The 20,512-nt window shown below is 39.1% G+C and overlaps 1 protein-coding gene across 1 annotated transcript in view; it reads right to left on the reverse strand.

The window, feature by feature from the left end:
• Nucleotides 1-8,867: 8,867 nt before the first annotated feature.
• The window catches only part of LOC140924859 (uncharacterized), a 110,693-nt gene continuing 99,048 nt past the window's right edge, over nt 8,868-20,512 (reverse strand). Inside the window, exon 11 of the mRNA XM_073374887.1 lies at nt 8,868-8,966. Within this exon, the coding sequence (XP_073230988.1) occupies nt 8,891-8,966 (76 nt within the window). The 3' untranslated portion in view covers nt 8,868-8,890. The remainder of the gene's footprint in view (nt 8,967-20,512) is intronic.

Genomic DNA, 20,512 nt, shown 5'->3' on the forward strand with positions numbered 1-20,512 from the left:
CGCTTTCAATATCTGCGATGGAAACAACACGGTTACCTCTTCAGCAGCTAACAGGTACGTAGAAGCATTATCAGATATCATCTGTTGGGGGACAGACCTTCGAGAAGCAAATCCTCGTTACGTCACAACGAAGGTTTGTACCGAAAAATCTGTAACGACTACAAGGTGGACTACTCTTGTTGTAGCACATGTAAAGAAGCAGATGTCATCTTTCTTTTCGACTACAGCTTCGCGGATGTATAAAGCTCTTGTAAAGCCCACGTCAGTGACTGTAAATTTTTCTGCTTGAGTGAGTCTTTTCTTTGGAAGAAGAGATGGGTCAGGAATGTTGTACGGCAATCCTATAATCGTCTTGCAAGTGACGCAGTGTTTGATCGCTTTCTTGACATGTTGACGTCCAGCAGGAATCCAATATCTCAGATGTACGAGATTCAGTGTGGAACTCGCACAAGAATATAATTGATTAACATACGTGTCACTGATGTCTAATTCTGTAAATGGGTCTTTGGGTGGTGGGAAGAGTAACAACTTATAATTAGTAGATTTGGAAACTGGCGCATTGTGAACCCTCTTGCCGAGACGGATAACACCAGTATCATCTAAAAAGAGGAGTAGCTGTCGAACTGGTGGTTTTCTAGGCGTAGATTTGGAGAGCATGCTGGAGATCTCCTTGTGGTAACTCACTTGCTGACGATTCTTGATCCATTCTCTCTCGACATGAGCCAGTTCTTGTGTAGTCAGGCCTCCTTTGTTCTTGTTCTGCTTTCTGGTTTTGCGCACAAACCGCAGGACGTAGGGTTTGACTCAGGTGAGCCTGAGAATGGTGCTGATAGACCTGTTGGTTATCTATGGTCCATGGTTGGAGATAATCTTGGAGCGGTAAACTTGGAAGGGGCTGTTAGGGTCACTGAGGTAACTCAATTAGAAGAAGCGTATAGCATCCCTGTCTCGTTCACCAAGACTGATGTTTAAGAAAGCTTTCTCCGTATCAGTTGCAAAACCAAACGTATGGTGGGGGAATCGGGGTAGGATAGCAGTTAAGTTATTAAGAATAGGTGACCCTGGTAACAGACTCTCATTAACGCTAGGGTGTTCTTGGGATTGTCGACAGCTGCAGTCTCACACGACGCGTATTGGGGTGGTTGCAGATTCCTTAAACACGGCATGGTGTGGGAGATAGTGGCAGGTACCTACAGTGGTTTCGGGGTGTGTCACTCTTTCTGTGAAGACCCATTTCTCCTGTTCAGTGATAATAAAATGTCACTGTACATTTTCACATTCTGAAGGTCTCTTGCAAGATGCTGCCCCATTGAACGTGTTCTTCTTTCAGCGATGTTGAGTTAGTTGGTAAGGGCGGAAGATCAGTCTTCGATGGCCGTTTGGTAGTGTATCCCCTTTCTATCAAAGTGATAGAAAACTCCCGATAGTCATGTGGGAAGTCAGTACCCTCGCCTCTGATCTCGATGGGCTGGATGCTTACTGATTCCAAGTTTCAGAAACTCTCACGTTGTTCTGTCGCACTTCGTAATAATCGTCGCACTTTGTAATAACTGTCGCACTTTGTAATAAGATTGTCGCACTTTTTAATACCAGACCATCGCACTTTGTAATAAAATAAGCTGTCACTCTTTATAATAACACTTGACACATATTATAAAGTGTGTCAAGTGTTATTATAAAGGGTGACAGCTTATTTTATTACGAAGTGCGATGGTCTGTTATTAAAAAAGTGCGACAATCTTATTACAAAGTGCGACAGAACAACGTGAGAGTTTCTGAAACTTAGATCAGTAAGCATCCAGCCCGTCGAGATCAGAGTAGATCACAATAAGTCATCATCATCAACCGCTCAAGGCAAAAGCAGAATTACTGTATATATCAGCTGAACAGTCCAGTGGCTTCAGAGAAATATGTAACGTTAGACAATCGGGCTTGGCCTTAAGAGCTCACTATTAATCGATATAAACAATAGAACAGGCAATAAGGAATTTCTGCTTAGAAAATTTAACGAAGGGGCGAGAAGTGGATATAAACCAGACCCTGTCCAGTTAGCTAAGGAAATAAAAGAAGTGAGACACGAAGGAGGCCATGTAAAGTGCCCAATCGAGTACCGTACCAAAAAGAGTACGACGCAAAAATTATGACAAATCATTAAATTCCTGAGTCGACGCGATGACAACTCATGACCTGATGAGGACGGAAACCACTCAAATGAGTAAAAATCTTAGACAACTTAGACAATTGCAAGAATTAAACGACTGAGCTCTTTGAAGTTAGATGTTTTGTTTATTCATTTACTTGTTTCAGTAAAATACATTTCATGACTGGTTGCAACCAACAGCCATAAATACGCCCCTGATCAAAGCACTACAATGACATTTGATAACATGTTCACCCGCGGTGTGCGTAGGATGAAAGTTAACACGGCATCCAACTAGGCCAAATTTTAACGTCTGTCACACATTCTCTGTTCCCCGCCGTGCTTTATGCCAAACAAAATAAAGGCTATCTCAGAATGCGTAAAATTTTAATATAAATTAATTTCTACTTACTTATAAAGATATGGCAAATGGAAAAGTGTAAGTACACAGAGCAAGGAAATATAGTTTTTTCCTCTCCTTTTTCAATTTTAGTCAAACAATCACGCAATCTTTCATAACGCGATTTAGGTCAAGCCAAATGTAGTACAAGAGGGAGAATGTGTCAGCCCAGTTAAACTGATAAAAAGAAAAAAGCGCGTTCTAAAGTAACTTTTCTGCTACGTGCCGAATAGTGCGTTGCGAGGTGTAAAATGCTGTAACTTAAATCTCCTACCCTGATGTAAGGAAAACCGTAGGCTCTTTACCCTTAACATACTGCTTGCCGAATAGAGTACGAGATGGAAAATGCTGTAACTTAACTATTTCTAACCTGATGCAAGGAAAACTGTACGCTCTTTACCCCTAACAAGGGGCGTGCCAGATAGAGTGCGAGAGAGAAAATGCTGTAACTTAACCTCCCTACCCCGATGTAAGGAGAACTGTACGCTTTTTACCCTTAACATGATTGGTGGCGAATAGAGTACGAGAGAGAAAATGCTGTAACTTAACTTTTTTCACCTGATGTAAGCAAAACTGTACGCTCTTTACCCCTGACACGCAGCGTGCCGAATAGAGTACGAGAGCGGGAGGAAATGCTGTAACTTTCCTAACCTGATGTAAGGAAGACTGTACGCTCTTTACCCTTAACGTGATGCGTGGCGAATAGAGTACGACAGAGAAAATGCTGCAACTTAACTTTTCCTCCCCTGATATCATCTGAATACATATGGATACTAGGTAGGTGGTTCTTAACGACGTTGAATCTCCCAGATACATGATAAATAAAATCGGCCCCAGGCCGCTATAGCTACCTTGTGGAACACCACAGTCTGTGTTAAAACTTTTAGGGGAGTTCTAGTTGATGAAGACACGCTGAGTGAGTGTCCGGTTGTGAAACCCAACCAAGATGCCGTGTAACAAAGTTTTGAAAGGATTAAAGGTACCTGATTTGAGCATTAAAGTGAAAGAATGTCTTGAAATAAGAATTTCTCATTAGAAATCTATCATACAATGATTGTAAGAGTAAGAGGATTTATGTTGACTTCAGGATTACAATAACATAACTGTCTCGAATTCTCCTAACCCCTCTCGTGTTCATATCAGGCTATGCAAACACGGAAAACGTTTTCTATTGCTTAAAGATTTAATAAAAACCTATAATAACAACTAAGTCTAAATGTAAAAGGAAGTCTGACGCTTCATGGCTCCTTGAGACTTCCTCTCCTTTTGAGAGTGTTTTCTTTCGAAATGAGTATTTGAGCTCTGTTTGCTGGGACACAAAATAATCACAAACCCATTATGGGATATTTTGGCCTCGAGAGTGGCCGTTTATTAAATTAAAGCATGTAAAGCTTGGAAAACCAGATATACAAGAACATTATCCCAGCAAAGGTGAGGGCACATCGGCCACAGCCCAGAGCAAGGAAAGGGTGTTTCTGACTGTCTTGTAACGCAAGGAAGGAGGCCTTGTGCCTCGCTTTCTTGACTTACATGACCCGTGACGTGAATGACACTTTCGTGACAAATCACCCTGATGACAGGAAAACCCTCCTTTGCTGGTAGGTGGAGATATACAATATTGATCAGTCACATTCAGCTTAAAACCATTTATTTCGTTTAGAAATAATTCTCATTTTTTTGCTTTAGAAATGTTTAACTCATCTGAACGGAAAAAAACTCTAACGCGGCTTTCTTTATCCTTACGACCTGAAGTAGGAGGTGGGTGCTGTATGCTGGACAAGGCATCGTTAACTTGATGAAACTGGGAGTGAAAAATTTCAAGGCATCTTTTCTTTCTTGATAAAGGTGACGAAATGTTATTAAGGAAGTAAGCAACTCGAGAATTCCGACGTTTTGTATACTAGGAATCTCAACGTGACAGTGAGTGCTAAAGTTGGAACCGGAAGATATCGCCTATGGGCAGGAACGTATCAAGAAACAGTCTACTGTATTGTTCTAAATTCTAAATTCACCCATCAAGGTTTTAAGCAGTAAGCTTTTTAAATTGTTTAAGGTGACGCCTTTCCAGAACAAACCCAAGCTTTTACGAGTGATGGTTAATTCTTGGGCGAAGAAGAAGAAGCACTTCCAGAATCAGCGTAACACATACGTGTTGCACTGTTCAAGGGAATAAGTATGATGTTTAGAAACGGCATAGCTAGCATTATGGTAAATTCTTAGCAAGCGAACATCGCAAAAACCTTTAGCCCAGTCGGGGCTTTTAAAAAAAGTTACCGAGCAAACAGGCAAGGCAAAGTAATTCTAGCAGAGCAATTTTAGCAATAGTTAGTCAAGCAAGGTTATCAGAAAAGTAAGAGACAAGGTGAAGGAATTCTGAGATATAACACGATGGAAACAGACGAAAAGACGTGCCTGAATTTCGGTTAATCCAAACATGGTTGCTTCTGACTTGTATGCACTCAAAGGACTTCGGTTGAAAAACGAAGCCAAACTATGGGTAATAATTCGACCGTGGACCCCCTCCCCATCCCTCCTCCCAGCCCGCAGGTGCCAAAAGAGGTGGATCCTTCGAGGTTAGTTATATAAAAATTTATGAAATAGTGCATCGTTCACTTACAGTCTTTGCAAGGAAGAGAGAGTTGAAAATATCCCTGACGGGATCTCTTTGATCTCGTTGTTTCTCAAATCTCTGTAGGTAAATAAATGAATATACTGTGGATTAGATAAACGGAAATCGTGGAATGTTTTTACATAGTTTTCAATTGATTATCAACTATCACATGAAGGAATAAGCGTTGCAACTCTCAGTGATCAGTTAAGTTGGATAATTTTTCTGTAACCGTTGTGGTCTTGTCCTGTATATCCTGCTCAAACGAAATGTGAACATGGACTTTATTTTCCTCTCTGCCGTCGGTTCCTTAATACAATTAACAATACAATGCCTATTGTTTAAGGATGTTTATTGAATTGACAGGCGCAGGTGCCATAGGTAAGGCGCTTGCATTTTTCCAGATACAAAATATGGGAAACAACTCACGCGTGAACAAGTCAAGGATCATTTGATTTAAGAACATGAATAGTTTCTTGTACATTGTAGTGTTTTGTCAACACTTCGTGAAAAACTGAAGAGGCGAAAAAAGTGCTGTTAAGGTGACTTAGGTATGGAGAAATCGATGTAGTTGTAACTTTTGAGTGTGTTAATGCTATCTTATAATTCTTATAGCTGCGACTATCCATTTAGTAATCTCCTCTCCAGGTATAAGGTCTCATCAGAGCGACTTAGAAATAGCTCCATTCTAAGACCTAGTGTAAATACTGAACGTTTTGAAAAATAGCTTTTTTAACTGATTATTTTTTAAGCATAACCTAGCTATATAGATATTAGATTTCAGAATTTTTAACTTAAATTACTTGATAAACGTTTTACAAGAGATTTCAAATTTTTTATTTATTTATTTATCCGTTTTTCTTTACTTGGGTACATCAGTATTTTGGGCTTGATTCTTAACTTTTCAAAGCAACATCTGATGTATTTTTATCCGATGAATAAAATATTAATTATTAGTAGTAGTATTAGTAGTATTAGTAGTATTATTATCATACTCAGCCTCGACCGTTAATTGCTTGTTAGTCTGCACGGAAAGAATTTCATTGGAATTTGGACATGAGAAAGTATGTAATTTGCCAACATGTTTCTTTAATCATTTGCCAACAACTAGTATAGCCCAACTCTAGGAAATTACTCTTTAATTTTAATGATGCACTAGTGAGCAGCACACGTGCACTTCCAGTGAACATTTTCACTTGGAAGAAGGAGGAACCATGCTCGCCAGGAGCAACGAAAATTTTCGTGCTCCGGGCGAGAATCGAACTCGCGACCCTTCGAATACTAGATCGGACGTTCTAACCACTGAACCACCAGGGCTCTAGTGTTAGCGAAGTTGGAATTCTACTATACCACCAGAGTGAACTACACTTCTGTGCTGGGAGCTAAGTAATTTTCGTGCCCTGGGCGAGAATGTTTCAGTTAAACTCCTTCTTCCAACTGAAAATGTTTACTGGAAGTGTACGTGTCCTGCTCACTAGTGCATCATTAAAATTAATTTACTGAAAACTAGAAGAAGCCACACGAGAGACTGAGCATAGAAGTGCAGTGCACTCAGCTCCGATACAATAAAGTAAGTCTGAGAAGAGATTTTTCTAAAAGTTTTAAGAGAAGTTGAATGAATTCCAAGTTATAACACGATCGAAACAGACAAAAGAAGTATCTTGAATTTTGGGTAGCCCGAAAATGGTTTCTTGAGAGTTATGCGCGTGCAGAGGACTGTGGTTGTAAGCAAATCTTTAAAGAGCTAAATAAACGCTTAAAATGTGAATAAATGTGAAGAAAAGCTATGGACAATGAAATCCTGCCACTCCAACTGACGGATGCCATAAGAGGTCTTCCGATCTTTAGAGGAGAGCCACTCATATAAACAAAATATAACTAAACGATGACAGATCATGACATCAATGAATCAATGATAAATCAATAGGTAATCGATGCGTAATCAGTTAATTAGTCATTGATTATATCCGATATTCAATGAGTGATCGATGAATAACTTCAACTTCAACTTTCAACTTTATTTAAATTTGAAAATATAGCAAAAGATACATTGGGACTGGCCTGCAGTTAGCGAGGCTATTCGAGGCAGGCCAGGCTACATAATTTACAACAAACTAGACAAATACAAAGAAATTAGGCGTTATATAAGTATATACATTTTACATTAAATAGATACGTTCTACTTAAGTGCAAGGACAATAATTAATTTAAAAGTGAAATTTTAGAAATAAAATAAAATGAAAATAAAGGACAAGAGAATTACTTTTTCATTTTCACGATGATCGTATCCACATCAATATAGGAGTCTTCAGTTTCAAGGAAATCAAGTAGCATTTCTTTTAGTGATCTTTTAAAAGCTTTTTTCGGTCTTTCTTGAAGAATTTGAGGTATCCCATTCCAAATTTTGACCCCAACAAGCGAAAAAGCATTTCGTTTGACATTGACTCGAGATTCTTTAGTATAAAAATGTTCAGAGGTTGAGGCACGTGTGTTGTAAGTATGAGCACTAGAAATTCGGGAGAAGAGTTTCGAAATATCAGGGGCACCCAACGGCAACTTTCGGGAAAATATCTGTTCGGAAGACGATTTGAGATCTAGAATTTTCGGAGCATTTGTTGTAAAATTTCTTGCTTGCCTGCTTCTCCTAGGATTTTCGAAGATCTACAAAATGGTATAATTACCCATTTTTAACGGATTTTGACCCCAAAAAAGGCCACCTAGAATTTTCGGGAGCCTTTTCCTGGCTGAAATTTTCGAGAAGGTAAGTTTTTATCCCTATAATTTTCGGATCACTAGACTTTCAGCTAGGAAATCCGAACAGATGAAAAGTTTTTAGGGGATAAAAATATGCCTATATCTACCGTTTGAATACTAAAATACGTTCAACAATGCTATGTTAAGTGGTTTTGAACTATATCCTCGTTGGGTGCCCCTGAAATATTAACCGGAGCAGTGTTTTTATTTACATCATACATAAGACTACAAACGGATTCATAATATAGAGACTGTAATAATCAATAGGCCCCTAAATTTTCAGTCATCGATTAGTCATTGATTAAGTATCGAATGTAATCTCGCGGGTACGCAAACCATACCAAACGGAAAATAAAGAAACAAAGACTTCTTTGGCATAAATGTCACAATAAAAGCTTTAATTATTCATGATCTTTTACCCGGTAGGCACTCTACGGTGGCTGCGTCTCTCAACAAAGACACAGACTCCAATAGCCAAGAGATAGCCATAAGTCGACCTTCTGAAAATTTCTTTTCTGATATTTCAGTTACTGTCCACCAGATAAACTTGATTTGCCGTTCTGTTTTCGTCATGGCCTACATATTGGTTTTCTACATGCAAGTTCAATTCCTATTTGGCTATTATCATCGTCAAGAAACATAAACGTAAACTTTTATCACCGGAAAAAAAAAATTGCTAGAAATTGTATGAGATGTGTAATCAATGACTAATTGGTGGATAATCATTAGATAATTGATAAGTAATCGAACGCATCAATTACTCATCGATGACATCAATGATCGATTGATGTCATCGATGAGTAATCGATAGGCCACAAAATTTTTGGCAATGGATTAGTCATCAATTACACATTGAGTATAGCGAATAATCAATGACTTATCAGTTGATTACCCAATGACTACTCATCGATTACTCATTGATGTCATTCATCATCGATTATTTACGTCTGGTATTAAATAACAAACAAAGAGACAGTGGGTCGTTTACTTACAATTCCTGCAAGTAAATGAGGTTTGAGAATATCCCCGGTGGGAGTTCTTTGATCTTGTTGTCTTTCAAAACCCTGCAGAAAAATAAATAAAGTTAATGTGCGTCAGTTAAACGAAAATTATGGACTGTTTTTGCCAGGTCTTTATAGGCTAACAACAACTAAACTCGCACCAATCACTTAAAAGTGGATAATTTTATGCTATGGTTTCACTCACTATCGTGCTCAAACTAAAAGCGAAAATGGACCTCGTTTTCCTCTGCGCCGCCACTTTGTTACATGTAATTGCATTTGTAGTTTCATGTTTACAATAGGGAGCTTTAGATCGAACACGCGACAGATCTGCGACGCCGCTGGAAGTAATTTTTCACAGAAAAGGCTTCCTGCCCATGCTCGACCCTTCAAATTTGACGCGTCGTAAAGCATACAAAACGCCAGTCAAAGGGATCTGGCGCTTTGTACAAAAAATGAGTATTAATTGTCCAGTTTTAAAAACAAAATGGTTACGTATGTACCTTCTCAACCTAGAATTCAAAACCCAGATTCATGTAGAAACTTTCTCGCGAAAATTTACGCTACCAACTTGGCAGAGTTGACATTTTTTAACTTGATATGCAGGTTACTGAGGTTGGAGAAGCGAAGCGAGGATGGATCAGAAATGGCTTCTTCTTCTACAAAATTATTTGAAGCAAGTTGTGCCTCCTAGCTTGAGTTCTTTATTATTTTCGGTATTTTACCGTTGTCTTTGCCAAACGTACCCCTGAACCGGCTAGAACAAACAGAATATGCTCTTTTTTTCATGGAAGCATATTTATAAATTATAATCTGAGCTGAAATTTAACTCCGCCTTTAAGCTGTTGTTGTTGTTATCTTTTCTTAGTTCCATGATGTTTTGAACTAAAGAAAAAGAGTATCCTGTACAGAGACGTTGCTCATGTAAACCGCTACACGACAACGAAGCAGCACGTAGGGAAATATTGCCGATGCTCGATCGGTTTGTGTCCACGTGGGAATTCTTGTCAACAGGCACAAGAAAAAGTCGAGAAACGAGGAAAAATTAAGGCTTCAGGGATAACACCATATGAGCACTCCGAGTTATACAACGCTTAAAATAAGATCGTAGCTTTAGAAGAATCAAGTGCAGAAGATGCAAGTTTTTTCCAAACGGAAATCTGCTTTATATTCAGCAGGATTTTTGTTTACAAGAGAACATTTATTGTACGACGAGTGGGGCAATCGTTGATTCATTATGCTGCATGGTTTCTTCGTAAAAAAAAATTATTCATCATTGATTTTTTATTTTTCATTCCGAACACATTAACATCATATTTAATTTTGGGCTTCATTAAACGATCCTATCTTTTATTTTTGTGAAAATGAAAAAAATATTGAACTGGCGTGTCGCGAAACTAAAGCTTATTTTTCCTGCGCTTAGAACGCCGTTCTCATTCCAGGCTTTTGCTCGCTCACCGCGTTCAAAAAGCCGTTGCGTCCTCGATCTAAAGCTCCCTAAAAATTCAATGAGCAGTCCGGATTATCCCGATATATTAGGACAGTCGTGACGTCACGAAGCTATTAATCGCTCAGAAAATGGCGGGCCTCTTTTAAAATTTCCGATGCACTCGCGAAATCGCATTGTTTCCAGTCTCCTTTGGAACATATCCGGGACTTTAAGCTAGACAACGGTGGTGAGAGTAAACATCAGAAAGTCATTTTGGAAATCCAGATTTGTAATGCAGCTTCTTATCTTTGAGTTGTCGGGTGGCAACGCGAAGAAGTAGATGTGATTTTATGTTCCGACGCTAAAGTAAGTATAAACGTAAATCATTATTTTCTAGCATTCGCGTATTTTTTTCGAGCTTGTTATATTTTTTCCTGGTTCTAGTGTTATTAAAGTTTCATCAATCCAAATTCCACGGTTGTAAACAACCCCGAAATTTTGTCAACTCTCTTTGAATCAGATGCTTTACTACTCAATCTCATGCAAACGCCATTATTGAAGGATGTGAAAACCGCATCTTTCAAGCGTGTAACCGACAATTATGTTATTTCTTTTCTATCCAATGTCATGGAAGAGCATATCCGACTCCTCGAGGCGCTTTGCCGATTATGTGGGGGAAATATGAGGAAATGACAGAGTAAAACCGGGAGTGGCGTGACTGCAAACAAGATGGCGGTCGCCTTGTAGTGTAGGAGTGTTCCGTGTCTTCGTCGAGCTGTCCCTAACGGAAATGTTACGCCAACAGCAATCCAAAGCCTGCATGTATCATGGCTGAGACGTTTTCCAAGAAATAAACTAAATGTTTTTTCACTGGTAATTAAGCTTTTGTTGTAACCTTGCAGCAATATACTACGCAGGGTAAAGCGTTTCAGATCAGGCAGCATGAAAATAGGGACTGCGGACTGCGGACTGGGTATATATAAAACACGGACCAGGTATAAAATGCGAACTACGTACTATGTTTTAGGGTAATAATATCAGTGAACTTACGCAACAGGACGGGAGACGAAAGAAAACGGCAAACCTTGTGTGACAAGTGCGCCGACAATAATTTTATTTGAAAAAACTTTCCACCAAACTTCACCTTCATTTAAACAGATATTTCTGTAAAAGACCTGAAAACATTAATGATAAATGAAGATCACGACAAAACACCCAATTAATAGCCCTGTTACGTTTGTCACACACAAGAGTTGGCGTTCTCTTCTTTCTGCCGTCCTGTTGCGTAAACTCACTATTGTCACTCAGCCCTAAACGTGTAACAATCAACAATCAATGGTAGCCGTAGAGTCTTGATAAGAACTGTTTAAATAGCAAGACCCGTTTTGGAAATCTATTAAAGATGAACCGATTTTATCCAAAACAGCCACAAAAGTTGTAACAATTATAAACGCTCTGTTCACAAACGGCATATTGCTCAAATCAGAGGCACCCGACGAGAAGATAGTTCAAAAGCACTTAAACATAGCATTGTTAAACGTATTTTAGTATTTAAACGGTAGATATAGGCATATTTTTATCCCCTAGAAATTTGTCAAATGGCTTACAAGTGGCTCAGTTTAGGCCAAAATCACCAAGAATACCAGAGTTTTGCACTCTGACCAAAATACATAAAACTAGTCTTGTCGGCAGACCAATCGTCTCTGGTAGCAGTGGTCCCACAGACCGCATTTCTAGTTTTGTTGACTGGCTTTTATAAGGCCAATCGCGCAAAAACAAGAGTCTTACATCGGGGACACTACACACTTTATAAACTTTCATTGAAAACACACCACTTCCAGATTAAGCAATTTAAGCTACGTTAGACGTGTGTTCTCTCTGCACTACCAGCTACTAACATTCCCCCTTTACCATTATGAAGACCATTACCAGTCAAATGTACGTATCCCTACTTCAAATTTGGGAGACTTAATGCGGCTGATCTTAACAAAAAAACCAACTCAAATTCAACAGCAAACACTACGTACAGACCCCCCGCATTGCATTGCAATGGGCACCAAAATGTCGGTTGCTTTCTCGGTCATTTTCACGGCTCACGTTGAGAAACAACTACTGCATGCGAGCCATTTCTCTGGAAGAGATTTATTGATGACATATTCTCAGTATGGACTCTTCCTGAAGCCGAAATCAACAACTTTATTGATCGATTTCGCGAACTCTTCCCACTCAACAATAAAATTTACCCTCGTCAAAACAGATTGTTTTGACGACGTGAGCCTGATTAGAAAGAGGTGATCAAGTTCAGGGGAACATTCTCTACGTAGCGTGGTAAATGCAGTCAGATACGTAGTTAGAATGAATTCAAGAGCTTGCCTCTGTTATCAGCGAAAAAAGCTCCTCAGTAGAGACAGAAGAGTGTTCTCGTTCAATTTTTTTTTCGCTGTCGCTTATTTTCACTTTGCATTGGTGGCCGCTAGCATTTCTCATTTTCTCACCGCCGCTACAAAATTTTCATGTTCTTTTTCCAACAAAAAAAGAGTCTCCGTTGTTTTTTATCTCTCGCTCTAGATCTCTGTTGCCCTTTTTCTCGTTGAGGTTCGCTGGCCTGCCGCCTACTTTCTCTTTTTCTCTGTCTTTCTCAAGCTTTACATTTCAAATTTGTGGACATGACGACACAGATACAGAAACAATTTCCGCTTTCCGTTTTCGTCTTGATTGACTCTTTAGTTGTCTCTGCTTTACAAGACGCGGGTGGCCCTGCGATTTTCCTCCAAAATAACCTCAAGTTGCGTTTGGGTTGCCACACCTTTAATTGAGTTATTTACATTGGTATGCCTGTTGTGCTGACGGACGGTCGGTCGAGCGGGCGGGCGGGCGTTAAAGGGCACGTGATTACCAAAATTTCTGGGATGGGTAGATGACCAAATTTTTTACCATAATGATCCGCTGCGCGCGCTTCGCCCTCCTGAGAGCTCCGCTAGTAATCATTCATGAAATTACTTTGAGAGTAAATATGTAACTTTACTCGACTATAGGTATACGGTCATTTACAGTTTTGTTTTACTCTTAATACAAATTTTAATAGCGCAATAACTTTACAGTGTTAATTTTTATATTTAGGAATTTTTCATTTTTTGAAAAAGTCGTACGCCCAAAGAATTTGATAGAATTGCTTAATTGAATTGATGCAAGGAGCGTTTAAAAACTTAATGTTTATTCTTTCGCAGCATATTGTGGACCAATCACTGCACGTCTCTTGTCAGGCAGTTTAAACAGTACCTAACATTTAACATTTTCTTTCGCAGACTCGCCTGAATTTTCCGTACATATACAGTCGACTCTCGCCTTTCAGACACCTCGCTATTACAGACACCCCGCGAATGCCGACAAAAGCCAGCCCCCCGGTGAAACACATAAAGAAATGACTGAAACATACTCCCGCTAATTACGGACTCTCGCTATTACGAAAATGCGGACACTTTCCTGCCCCTAAGCACGACATTTCACTTGTTTTTTCTCTCTCTATAGCGGACACTTGAGTACTTCGTCAAAAATCCTGACTCGTGTAACATAAAGAATAAATCGACGTTACAATAAAGGAAAAAAATGACAAAAAGTAGTATCGACCGTTTCTTCGTAAAAGAGTAAACAAATGACTCGTACAGCATTTTAAAACTTACAAACATTTTGCGTTATTTTAACACTCTACTGTAAAAGTCGTTAGACAGGTTTCTGTTATGAGTATAATGTGTAGCATTTCTGCGATAAAAGAGCTGCCAAGAACAATAAACACAATATATATGACAGCAAGTTAATATTTTAGCCATTCACGTTATACTGGAGGAGTTTCCGTTTGGTTTTTTTAAGCCCTTTCTTATGTATCCCTTGTCATTGCAGGAGCTTGGAAGTGATAATACAGCATTTTTCGTTCTATTTACAATCTTATTATCTTTAATCTTTTATGGTCCATAGTAAAAAGAGGTAAAGAATTATCGAAACTACAATGCTTCTGGGACTTTTACATATTATTTCATAAGTTTAAGAGCCAACAATTTTTTTCTCTCGTACCCCGCTATTACGGACACTAAATCTTCTCCCCGGCCGAGGGTGTCCGCAATAACGGGAGTCGACTGTACTTTGCGTTCTGGAAGCTTTTACTTGAAACATTTAATTAAATGTGGACAAGATTATATTAAACAACGTAAATAATATCCATTGAAGCCACAAGACTTCATTTCGAAGAAAGTTTCTGATGTGCCGTCAGCCTAGTTTTTGTTAACTTCGCAGTAGAGAAATTTATGTACGATACAGTCAGGTGGCTGATAGAGAGAGAGAGGGAATGGCCAAAAATGTTTCCCGTTTTGCAATTGTTGTTCCCCTGACACTCAGTGTGCCACCTGCACAAAGACACTGGCCAAAAATCACCGAAGGCTACGCTGTAATTCCTGTTCAATACTACATCATAATAAATGAGGCCAAGTTAAACCGACAAAATTTAAACGGCAATTTCAATCCATAATAACAACTTGGATGTGCCCACGATGCGTTACAAAATCGTTATTGGCGGAATTACCGATGGCAGGCATTGGGAATACTACTTGCGAATCTCTTTTCCTAGAAGAAGGAGAGGAAAAAGTCAGAATGTATGGTGAAGATTTTGATTCAGGTCAATTATCCGAACTGGCTACCTCGGAATTACCAGATTGCGAAGGGATTGTTGTAGACTGCCTGGCCTTAACAGCCTCACAACTCATAATTTGAGTTCGCGAGGTTTTGTATTTTTTTCTATCGATCAGGGCAAATTGTATGCGGTTTGTAAGGTACGACCGAAACCAGTCAAGAGCAGTACCATAAATTGAGAACCTGGAGTCAAGTCTTTTAAGCAGAATGTCGTGGTCGATATCACCGTGATTTGTGATAAACAACAGGATTTGTAATATCAACCGGATTTGCAATAAAAATCAACGTGATATGTAATAACAACAGGATTTGTAATCAACCTAATATGTAATAAAATAACTAACCGGATTTGTAACTAGCTTTCAACCAGATTTGTAAACATACTACTTACCCGGATTTGTCATAACCTATTAACAGGATTTGTAATAACGCTGCGAAAGGTGAGTCACTTATTTTTACACTGTCTTGATGTGCTTAATGCTCATGTTGCTCAGTTTCCTTGACGTAAGAACTACTTTCTTGTTCGATGGCCTTTCAAAGTCTAAAATACAGTGGACAGCAGAGTGTTTCGAGATAACCGGGTCGTTGACTGATAAATTAAAAGAGGTGTCTTCTACAGATCTGGTAATAATATAAGATCCAAAAGATTAATACTTTTGTGAATTGGGATGATGACATTTGAGGCGTTTAAATTAAAACAACTTAATACATCCAGAAATTGATAGGCTTTGCCTTCTGAAGGATTGTTAACATGGAAATTCAAGTCGCCGGCGAGCAGGAGTTCACCAAAGGCAGATACTAGTGGCTCAAGTAACGTGGAAAATTCATCAAAAAATAAAGCACATGTGAGACCATTCCTGGCTGAGATTGGCTGTCGACTAAATAAAAACAATATGGATAATAGATGCGCTTGAGTGTAGTAATAGTTCCTTAAATTCAAACGATTTAAAAACAGTTTCCAGCTGTTTAATTTTCAGGTCTTTTCTATAGAGCAAGCCAATGCCTCCCGCCAGTGCCACTAGACCTAATGGCATGATATGGACAAATGTGTATCTGGTGGAGCTGATGTCACGGATAATGAAGGATGATGCAGCCGGAGTTGTTTAATCGGTGAAACAATGATGGTCGGCTGAGCGGAGCATATTCAAAATCAGGACCTGGAACGCTTAATTACCATTTGTAAGAAAATTTAGGAAAAAGGTTTCTGAGAAATGGTAACTGCGAAATGAAAACGTTTCCGAAAAGAGGAATGGGTTAGAGTTGTACAATTTGCAAAACACCAGATAACGAGTGGGCCTGCCTGGCACTGGTTAACCAGACAAATGGTACAAAAAATTTCAGGCCTTTTCGGTGAAAACGGGAAAAAGGTAATACCTCGAGGTATTACGTTTTTCCGGAACATTTCCACCGAGATGAACCGTTCCATTTAAATTCTACCCGGAATTACCGGGTTTTTCGTACAAATGGTAAGCGCTCCAGGATTGCAATGAACATTCATGCATACAGGAAGATCCATACTAAATAATGAATCTGGGAGGGCCAATGTGATGAATCGGTGTCCTGTCTTTTAGAAATCGGAATCGCAAGTTTGAAATTGCGACTGAACTATTTACGCCTGTAGTGGTAGCGAACGTTGAGATATAAGCACTTGAAATTATCTCCCATGGAAGGATCTAGTTCTCGATTTCTAACTAGACAGCCGTAGATGAAGTCTTTAGAAAGGACTCCCTGATGACTATCGTTGCAGAAAAGAACAGATAACAGCAAAAATCCAAAAAGTATATAGACCAATGAATTTTCATAGGCAGCCATATTGTCGCATACATAATAATTCATTACGTGAATAGAAATGTATCGAGTCTTAAATGATTCACATAAACTGAAAAGTTCACGCTGAAAACTGGCAAGAGGTAGACTAGGCAAAATAACTTGCACAAGTTACCCCAAATTTGACACGGTGTTCTCATGCAAATTTTAAAACCGAAAACAAGGGGAGTGGTCAAAGTGACTGGACACAAGCCAATCCGCTTAAACTTGAGGGAATATTTTTATCACATGAGGGAGGTTGTCTGTGGTAGGAATTTGAAAGGAATCGGCCAACCTCGACCCGTGCGTCCTGCTCGGCTTCTCTGACAATGACACTTAAAGCAACAAGAGTTTCTAATTTTTGTAGGTGAAGCTTTTGGGAATGATCCTAAAGTGACAAGCTTCTCTGTTAGTGGGGTCGTAGGGGGAGAGAGGGGTTGTGGGCAGGAAATTTTTTATTTGCACTTTGGCGATTCTTTTTTACTGGATCACCGACAAGAAGAATTGCACTTCAAACTCAGCCTGACACATGTTTAGCACTGTTTAAGGTAAAAGGAATGATGCTAAAAACGGCATAGCTATGGTAATTTGAAGAAACCGAACATTACAAAAAAAACTTTAGTCCAGACGGGCTTTAAAAATGAAGTTCCGGGAAAAGTTTGTCCTACTATTTATGAGTAAAAAATAAAGTCTAGCAATAGATAGTCAACCAGCGTTATCAGGGAAGTTAGAGGGAAGACGAAGGAATTCTGAGCGATGGAAACAGACAAAAGGATGATCCTGAACTTAAAATGGTTGCTTCTGACCTACATGGACACAGAGGACTATGGCTAAAAGAGACTCCTTACAGACCTAAAAAAAACATGAAAGCTGAAAAAGGTGAAGCCAAACTGCAGGTAATCAATCAAATGTTCACCCCCTATTCATCACTCCTCTTTCCCCAACCCGAAGGTGCCAAAAGAGGGCTTCGGATACTTCTGGGTCATTTATCTAAGACATTAATAATTTTAATGAAATAGTGCTTCGTTCACTTACAGTGTTCGCAAGGAAGAGACATTTGAAAATTTCCCCGACAGGGGCTCCTTGATCTCGTTGTCACTTAAATCCCTGCAGGTAAATAAATAACAATAATTCACTTCAGTGTCTGTGGCTAGTGCAGGATATTCACTAATTGAGTAGCCAATCAGGACGCGCGAAAAACACTATCCACTGTTTTAGTATATACTAAATAAAGTTACTGTGGAAAACTGGACAGGCGGAAAAAGTGCTTTTAACGTGACTCAAGTATGAATAAATCGATGTATTTCTAACTTTTGAGTGTGTTAATGCCATCTTATAATTCTTATAATTGTGATCATCCATTTAATAATATCCTCTCCAGGTATAAGGTCTCATCAAAGCGAGTTAGAAATACATCCACTATAACACGTGGTGTAAATACAAAACGTTTTAAAAATAGCTATTTTAACAGGTTAGTTTTTAAGTATAAGCTAGGTGAATAAATGAGATTTATTTCTGAAAGAAATAAATGGTTTTATGCTGAATGTGACTGATCATTATTGTATTTCTCCAGCTACCAGCAAAGGAGGGTTTCCTGTCATCCGGGTGATTTGTCACGAAAGTGTCATTTATGTCACGGGTCATGTTAGTCACAGAAGTGAGGCACAAGGCCTCCTTCCTCGCATTACAAGACAGTGAGCAAACAGAGCTCACCCAAAGCAAGACTCTGCCAACATCAACATAACTTTCGTAACATGTAAAGGAACATGAAGCATAAACATATTTTAGAATTGTTTAACTTAATTTACTTGTATAAACGTTTTAATAGAGATTTCAGATTTTTTATTTATTTATTTATTTTTCTTTTCTGGGATACAACAGTATTTTGCGTTTGAATCTTAACTTTTCAATGTAACATCTGATGTATTTTTATGCGATGAATAACTTATAATTAAATTATAATAAAATAATGTCATTACTATTATTATTTTTATTATTATGATACTCGGCCTCAACCAGAATTTTCTTATGATGGTCTGCACGGAGAGAATTTGGGCATGAAAAAGACCTAAAGTCGCAGATGTACCGGATAACACAAGGAACTCCTGTTAATAAAGTTGCTAAGAGATTTCAAATTAACCGTCGCCAGCTGTTCTCAATTTGAGCACTAATTGTACGAAAAAAGTCAGTAGACATGGTTGAGACAAACCAACAACGTTTTTTTTTCAAAAAATGGAAACTGAATTAATTGATATGGATAGCCAAACAAAATTACTGCTGGTATAAATGGATTTCGTTCGTTAATTTTTCATTGCAACAATTTTCTGCAAAGAGAACCAAAAAGGCAACTGTACTTCGTGATGACAAGTCTAACCAAAAGTTGCATTGAAAGGAAGAAACGTGCTAAGGCACTGATCGATGGTGGTACAAAGACAAAAAGACCAACACTTGGTAGAATGTTTGATACATTAAACAAAAGATGTAAACTAAGCGAATTCATTAAATTACATATCTAATGCTAGTAATTTACGGGAAAGGGTTGTGTCAAATACATATTCTAAGAATGAGCGTCAATTTAAAATTTCTGAAGAGAATGTTATCCGTAGCATTCCCGCTTATGACATTGTTATAGGAAAACGTAAGGATAAGGCTGTGCGGTTGTTTAATCGACAAAAACCAACAAAAGAAAACGTGAAGGGAGAACCTCCTTGTGTATTGTGCATAACTGTGCAGTCCCAAAACTTTCTCTATACAGCAAACTCATCGCATATATTAGTCACATTTCAGTTAATCCAACGGTGTCCCCAAGGGTTTCGCGCTTTGTTTTGGGGACCTTGAATTCGCAGCTGGCATTGGATCTTAAATTGTAGGGACCACTTTCCTTGAATCTTAGAAACTTCTTTAGGTAAACAAGGCCAACACCAACGAGAGCTCGGTGGACAGGTAGCACTGGAGGCACTAGGGCACTAATAACCAATGTAGATTATAAAGGCTGGTGTGTGGTGACTGAACTTGGGTACCAAGCAGACAATGCGGGCAGCTGCAGCTGCAGCTGCTAAGAATCCTCTGCAACGGATCACGTTGGTATTTTGGAAACCAAAGAGCAGGTAGTTGCAATAGTCAAGACGAGATGTCACAAAGGCGTGAACCAGGACTTTGGTAGCATCTTCCGATAGATATTTTCGGATCGGTCTGATGGAATATAGATCGCGCAAGGTTTTACTGCAGACTTTGCTCACATGAATGCCCATCAAACACGCCCCGAGATTGCGGACGCTGATTTCAGAATCCTGGAAAGTGACTGATTCAAGTTGTACCTTGCTCAACTGTTGGCGGGAACCCACAAAGAGAAACTCCATTTTTGTATCGTTTATCTTGAGCCGGTTGGTGAACATCCAAGCTTGAACGTCTGTGATACAACAGTCTCAGTCAAAATTGTTGGGGCGCTTTGCTGTCTTCTTGCTCTCCCAATGTTGGTGTGCAAGATTTGGTGAGTTAACTGCGATAACCAACATTGGGAGGACCAGGAGACGGGCCAGAAGTAGAAACAGTGTTGGGTGGAAGGGTCCCAACTATTTTTGTTTGAGACTAAAGCTTGGATTGTTCTGAGCGCACCATGTCGACGAGATGTCGACAATGGCATGAAGGACAAACACAACTGGATATCATCTGCATACATATGGATACTAGGTAG

This window comes from Porites lutea, chromosome 1 (assembly GCF_958299795.1).
Source record: "Porites lutea chromosome 1, jaPorLute2.1, whole genome shotgun sequence".
Classification (NCBI taxonomy): Eukaryota; Metazoa; Cnidaria; class Anthozoa; order Scleractinia; family Poritidae; genus Porites; species Porites lutea.